General features: G+C 43.5%; 1 protein-coding gene across 3 annotated transcripts in view; it reads right to left on the bottom strand.

Annotated features, from left to right (window-relative positions):
• The window catches only part of LOC132861382 (annexin A4-like), a 175256-nt gene that overhangs the window by 6226 nt on the left and 161530 nt on the right, over positions 1-7500 (bottom strand). For all 3 annotated transcript variants that reach the window (XM_060892886.1, XM_060892901.1, XM_060892896.1), the window contains exons 2-7: positions 3418-3663; positions 3240-3277; positions 2962-3162; positions 2392-2479; positions 1696-1790; positions 66-179 (exon numbers count right to left, since the gene is read on the bottom strand). In XM_060892886.1, coding sequence (XP_060748869.1) covers positions 66-179; positions 1696-1790; positions 2392-2479; positions 2962-3162; positions 3240-3277; positions 3418-3652 — 771 coding nt within the window. In that variant the 5' untranslated portion in view covers positions 3653-3663. The remainder of the gene's footprint in view (positions 1-65; positions 180-1695; positions 1791-2391; positions 2480-2961; positions 3163-3239; positions 3278-3417; positions 3664-7500) is intronic.

The following is a 7500-nucleotide window of genomic DNA, read 5'->3' as shown; positions in this document are numbered from 1 at the left end:
TCCACACAGCACCTACAGGAGGTAGAACATCACATGGCTTTATGGCTCCTCTCATGGACACTCACTGATATGGCGTCATGAAGCTCAGACGCATCAAACTGGCCCGGGCTCTTCAACATGGCCAACACCAGGTTCTCAAAGTTCCCCGATATCTCCGACTTTATATCATGGAACAGATCCTGAAATAACACAGACAGAGAAGATGAAGGAGGTCACAAACACACCTGGATGTTAGTTAGTAAAACTCAATCTGAGCATTAACATGTATGATGGGATTGAATCTAAAAACGAGTGTAAAATCTGAAGCCCTTCACTTAAAGTCCTGAGGATCAGACCAGGGACTGTGAGCTGTGAGGAGACAACGTTCTATTTTATAAAAGATATTGCATATATTTTTCTAGTCATATGTTGACGCTTGGTTACTGTTGTCATGTCTGTAGGTGAAGCTGTAGTTAGAGACCTGGAACAAGAGATGAAACACCAGAGCTTGTATTCATAAAGAGTCTAATGATCTCTGAGCTCCTCCTGTAGCTTACACATTTAACCTGTGGATCTTATCTTCAGAGTGATGTAGATGTTCTCTCTAATAAGATTGGTCACAAAAATAATCCATGGGGTAACAATGGACCATCAACTGTCCTTTTCCTCACATGTCCCTAATGTGACTCGCTCATGTCGGGTTCTTCTCTACAACATCAGAAGGATTCAGTCATATTTCTTCATACAACACATTTCTTCTCTCTCTTCACCTTTCAGTCTTTTCTCCTCTGATAAAGAAACTCTTAATCCTCTTAAAAGTCCTCCTCACTTCTCCTAACACTTACACCTTAAGATGCTTTATTATTATCTTTAATGCGATCTTCTCTTTATTTTAATCTACTCTTTATTTACATCACTAGGAGAAACTCAACACTGAGTGTGTTCATGAACACGAGCCCTGATCTGTTGATCAGCGAAAGGTAAACGAGATTTTTGAGAAACAAGATTAAATTACTAAAACAAATAGAAAATAAAAAACGATGTTATTTTTAATACACTTTTAATATGTGTTTAGTGTTCAGGGTTTCCCGCAGAAAATTTGTTAGTTAAGGCGTTAGGGTTCGGTGGGTGGGCGGGTCTAGGGGCGGGTCTAGGGGCGGGACGGCGCTTCTTTGTGAGATAGACCACAGACTCTGTACTACATTTAACAATTATTTATTTAACACTAAATATAAAAGTTAAATAACATATAATAATAAATAAGAAAGTGCAAAACAACATTCAAAATTTTGCAGACACACGTTTTATCAACCGGCTAGTTATCCTCCAGTCAGTGACCACGGACCACGTCTTTCTCTCATTTCGGCCGTGTGGTGCACGTACACGCTCGTGGTGTGTAGCACGTCCGCACTATTCTCCGAAATGCACTTGACGGCCTTTTGTTCAGCGGAATTTATTTATTTTTTTGGACGACCTAGTTAAGGCGGTAGGGTTTCTGAGCTTAGGCCAGCTGCCCAAACTGCAAAGTGCTGCAGGAAACCCTGTATTTAACTTAAACACTGCTCTCTCTCACAGTCCTGCTGTTTAGACACATCTGGAGCTACAGATTCTATCCACAGGTAAAGTGACAGTATCTACTGAAGTGATAAGAACATGGCTGTGACAGCGTGATGTATTCACTGAGGTTCCAGTCAAAACGTCTCTCTCTCTTCTTACCTTCCCATAAGTGGTCTTGTAAGCCTTAACCAGCGGCACACGCTGCCTATTGGAGCGATTCCCAAGCAACTCGATGATGGCGTTCTCATCAGTGCCTACAAAACAACGACAAAAAAAACACTCAACAACCTAATACACAAACCAACAAGCAAAAGGACTGTGATGTGTTTCATATTGTGTACACTGGAGTCAAGATCAGTTCTATGTTAAGTTGTATGTTATGGCTTCGATATGAACAGGGACACGAACAGCAGACACGCCACTGATGAGAAATGTGTTTCTGTAACACATGGAATGAGTCTCCAGTGTCAGTGTCAGCACTAAAGCTGTAACTTTAAGGTTTCAATAGAGAGAACAGTTTAGATTCAGTGACTCAGAGAATCGTTTTATTTGTGTCGACTCTTCGAAGCAACTCTAGCAAAATAATCATGAATGAATCAAGTGTCTTGGCTAAGTGACTCAGGTGAATCATTCTTATGCATCATGTATGAAAGGAGTCTCCCGTGTCAGCGCTGTGTATCTGTGTATCAGGTAAAGCTGGAAGTTCTCCCCTGGCCACATCTTCTCAATAACATGACATTTATTTGGACTGTTGAGATTTCTAACATTAGAAATAGGTTCTAATGGAATCCTTTCTTTACCTCGTGAGTGCTGAAGGTAAGAAAAAGTGTGACTTCAACAACGTCACTGACTCACCAAAGCCCTTCATGGCTTTACGGAGAACCTCAACATCTCGGAGAGGATCAGCACCGGGGGCGTCCTTTATAGTGCCACGAAATCCACGCTGTAATAAATAAATAAATAAATAAATAAATAAACACACACACACATAATAAAGCTAGTTGCTAATCTCAGTACATAACGACTCCTATTCATTCTAATGCTCCAGATTCACAGAAGTGAGAGAATCTGACAGGCCTGTAAGGAAGTGAAATGATGGAGGGATGGACAAACAAAAAGGATGAGAAAAGAACAAGATGATGTCACACAAGGGAATTCAACGGAGGGATGAGTGAAAAGGATAGCAAAGGGTGAGAAGGACAGGTTAATGGAGGTGAAAGGGATGACAGAGGGATGAAAAGAGAAGATGCAAGCAGGTGAACAGAGTGACTGAGAAAACAAAGAAAGGAGAAGCAGAGGAATGAACTGCATGACAGAAGGACAGGAAGATGGAGAAACGAGTGCACTGATGATGGAGAGTGTTCCTATTGGTGTTGTGATGATGTCATCTCTGACCAATCAAAAGCCAGGATTGTTTTATCTTACATTAACAGCAGGCACTAGAGGTGCTCCTGGTCCTGCCGGTCCGACTGGTCCAGCAGGTCCAGCTGGAACTCCAGGTCCTCCAAACCCAGGCATGCTGGGATATGAAGGGTTTGGGGCAGGGGTAGCTCCAGGGTAATTTGGCATGGGTTGTTGTCCTGGTGCTGGACCACCCGGATACCCCTGTGGCATCCCTCCTCCAGGCTGCACCCAAAACACACAAATATGAGACCTTCATTGTGTACGTCAACAGTTACATCATCCAAAACAAGAGTACTTACAGCTCCAAATCCGGGCTGTCCGCCCCATCCTGCCCCACCTGTAACCACAACAAACCCATCACCATCATCAACATCATCATCATCATCATCACTAATGAAAAGAACTCATCAGCATTCCACACAACACAGCCCACATTTCACAATCTATACATCATCCTGAACCTTGACTGCTGTTTACCTTGGGGTACGCTGGGGTAACCTCCAGGCTGGCCTGGGGGTTGGGGGTACCCGGGGTAGCCACCTCCCTGAGGAGGATAGCCTGGATAGCCACCCGGCTGCTGTGGAGGATATCCACCCCCTGCTGGGAAACCCCCAGCCTGAGGGGGGAACCCAGGATACCCACCCTGCTGCTGCTGGGGAGGGTAACCTCCACCACCCTGAGGGGGGTAACCAGGATATCCGGGGTAACTCATAATGACAAGCTCTGAGAGAGAGAGAGAGAGAGAGAGAGAGAGAGAGAGGCATTAGGCTGGTCATAATTATTACTGTCTTCATGAGGCACCAAAACGGGGCGGGGCATTTCAAGTGTACTAATCTCCGCCCACTTTAGACTCTAAGAATAGAGTGTGACAGAGAAGTCATTCTTTTTCTGATTGTCTGATGAAGGTCAAGACTGAAAACCAACAGAAAGATATTTTACTTGACTTACAGTGTGTGTGTGTGTGTGTGTGTATGTGTGTGTGTGTGTGTACATAGACCCAATGTTACATACACAAAGCCCCTGAAATTGAGCTGACTCATGTGCGATAGAGCAGATAAACACCATATAATGTGCAGGGTGTGTAAACACATTGTGGCTCCTTACATGTTTACAGAAGAAGGAACACACCTCTTCCTGAACACTGCCCCCCCCCACACACACACGCACACACACACACAGACATGCACACACACACACGCACACACGCACACAGACATGCGCACACAAAACACACACACACAGATGACTGAGTGTAGCTACAGATAATAAGTGTTGGTGTTTTGAACATGGACAGATGTTCTAATGATGGACTTCCTGTGAAAACTCGATCAGAGTCTCAGTCCTGATCATTAAGTGTCTATCACACGTGTAGTTTATTACTATTTCAATAAAGTCATGTGTGAAGGTGTTTGTAAGGCAGAATTAATCTACACACGTTTACTGACAACAAACTGACAAGTAAACGATGAACCAGTGTGAGGGACCACCTCAGTTTACTGGGTGCCATTACTTTTGTTTGACAATTAAAGACTTGGATCAAGGTTCAAAACAGTAAGCTTTATATTTAAATTTACACAAATTCAGAAGTGAAAATTAGGATATGAAAGTTTTTCCAACGACGAGGGTTTTCATGTTTAACTGATCAGTCTGATTAACAAACCTGTGGTATGTGTGTGTGTGGTTACTGTGGTATGTGTGTGTGTGGTTACTGAGGTGTGTATGTGGTTACTGAGGTGTGTGTGTGGTTACTGAGGTGTGTGTGTGTGGTTACTGAGGTGTGTGTGTGTGGTTACTGAGGTGTGTGTGTGTGGTTACTGAGGTGTGTGTGTGTGGTTACTGAGGTGTGTATGTGGTTACTGAGGTGTGTGTGTGTGGTTACTGTGGTGTGTGTGTCATCACTGTGGTGTGTGTGTCATCACTGTGGTGTGTGTGTCATCACTGTGGTGTGTGTGTGGTTACTGAGGTGTGTGTGTGGTTACTGAGGTGTGTGTGTGGTTACTGAGGTGTGTGTGTGGTTACTGAGGTGTGTGTGTGGTTACTGAGGTGTGTGTGTGTGGTTACTGAGGTGTGTGTGTGTGGTTACTGAGGTGTGTATGTGGTTACTGAGGTGTGTATGTGGTTACTGAGGTGTGTGTGTGTGTGGTTACTGTGGTGTGTGTCATCACTGTGGTGTGTGTGTGGTTACTGTGGTGTGTGTAGTTACTGTGGTGTGTGTAGTTACTGTGGTGTGTATGTGTGTAGTTACTGTGGTGTGTGTGTGTAGTTACTGTGGTGTGTGTGTGTGGTTACTGTGGTGTGTGTGTGTGGTTACTGTGGTGTGTGTGTGTGGTTACTGTGGTGTGTGTGTCGTCACTGTGGTGTGTGTGTCATCACTGTGGTGTGTGTGTGTTCTCACTGTGGTGTGTGTGTCGTCACTGTGGTGTGTGTAGTTACTGTGGTGTGTGTAGTTACTGTGGTGTGTATGTGTGGTTACTGAGGTGTGTGTGTGGTTACTGAGGTGTGTGTGTGTGGTTACTGAGGTGTGTGTGTGTGGTTACTGAGGTGTGTGTGTGGTTACTGAGGTGTGTGTGTGGTTACTGAGGTGTGTGTGTGTGGTTACTGAGGTGTGTATGTGGTTACTGAGGTGTGTATGTGGTTACTGAGGTGTGTGTGTGTGTGTGGTTACTGTGGTGTGTGTCATCACTGTGGTGTGTGTGTGTGGTTACTGTGGTGTGTGTAGTTACTGTGGTGTGTGTAGTTACTGTGGTGTGTATGTGTGTAGTAACTGTGGTGTGTGTGTGTAGTTACTGTGGTGTGTGTGTGTGGTTACTGTGGTGTGTGTGTGTGGTTACTGTGGTGTGTGTGTGTGGTTACTGTGGTGTGTGTGTCGTCACTGTGGTGTGTGTGTCATCACTGTGGTGTGTGTGGTTACTGTGGTGTGTGTGTGTTCTCACTGTGGTGTGTGTAGTTACTGTGGTGTGTGTAGTTACTGTGGTGTGTGTAGTTACTGTGGTGTGTATGTGTGTAGTTACTGTGGTGTGTGTGTTGGTACTGTGATGTGTGTGTCGTTACTATAGTGTGTGTAGAGTTACTGTGGTGTGTGTGTAGTTACTGTGGTGTGTGTGTAGTTACTGTGGTGTGTGTGTAGTTACTGTGGTGTGTGTGTAGTTACTGTGGTGTGTGTGTAGTTACTGTGGTGTGTGTGTGTAGTTACTGTGGTGTGTGTGTGTAGTTACTGTGGTGTGTGTAGTAACTGTGGTGTGTGTGTAGTTACTGTGGTGTGTGTGTGTAGTAACTGTGGTGTGTGTGTGTAGTAACTGTGGTGTGTGTGTGTAGTAACTGTGGTGTGTGTGTAGTCACTGTGGTGTGTGTGTGTAGTCACTGTGGTGTGTGTAGTCACTGTGGTGTGTGTGTGTGTAGTCACTGTGGTGTGTGTGTGTAGTAACTGTGGTGTGTGTGTAGTTACTGTGGTGTGTGTGTGTAGTAACTGTGGTGTGTGTGTAGTCACTGTGGTGTGTGTGTAGTAACTGTGGTGTGTGTTGGTACTGTGGTGTGTGTGTTGGTACTGTGATGTGTGTGTCGTTACTATAGTGTGTGTGTTGAAATTCAGCTCCACCTTTGATGACCTGAAACTCCCTCCAGCCCAGTGACCAAGTGATTTGAATGAGTCTGTTTTACATGAGTCACGAGTCACGAGTCACGAGTCAGTCGACCGGCTGCACATTTACATTTAATGTGAAAACCATCACAACCTTCTCACACATCAGGAAAGATTTCAGACATAAAGAAGATTCACACTGACAAGAATCATGCAACATTGAGCACTGTTTCAACACAACAGTGTCGCAAAACTGTGTGTGTGTGTGTGTGTGTGTGTGTGTGTGTGTGTGTGTGTGTGTGTGTGTGTGTGAGGGAACATTTATCCCGTGCTTCTAAACCACAGTTGTTTGACTTCCTGCTCGACTCCATCAGAGCTGTGAGACTCTCCTTAACCTGATCAACTGGTTAAGTTCTGATTGTGTTAGAACTCCAACACAATAATGTACACACTTCACTACACAAACTACTGATTCATTTAGATCCAAACTGCTGACTTTTCATTTCTCTTAAACAAAGTAGATTAAAGTTAATTCACCAGATGTCTTTAATTTGATCTACTTAAACTCGGCATGTTTGGATTTGTCTGAATGATAAGATTTAGATTTAGGATCTGATCTGTTCATTTGATTCTGAATATGATTCTTTTAACTCATACATTCATTCGTGTATTTTTGATGCGTTAAATGAATTATTTTATTAATTAATCAGTTATGAGTTGCTCAGCTCATTTGAATAATTAAATTATTCAATAATTCATTCAATAAAAGGTGCATTAGGTCCATTTTATTTTGAAGTTTATTTCTCTAACACTTTAATAGGTGAATCAAACATCTGGATTTTATTCACTTTGAACACCACCCCATTCACTCCCATGTTCACGAAGCTCCGCCCCCAAGATCTACAACAGATGTGTGTTTGTTACAACATCTGTTTAATGTCTAACAGGAGACAAATACACTAAATGCTCTTTATTGTATATGA

This window comes from Tachysurus vachellii, chromosome 2 (assembly GCF_030014155.1).
Source record: "Tachysurus vachellii isolate PV-2020 chromosome 2, HZAU_Pvac_v1, whole genome shotgun sequence".
Classification (NCBI taxonomy): Eukaryota; Metazoa; Chordata; class Actinopteri; order Siluriformes; family Bagridae; genus Tachysurus; species Tachysurus vachellii.
Note: the sequence above shows the minus strand (reverse complement) of the source record. Positions and strands in the feature narration are given on the sequence as shown.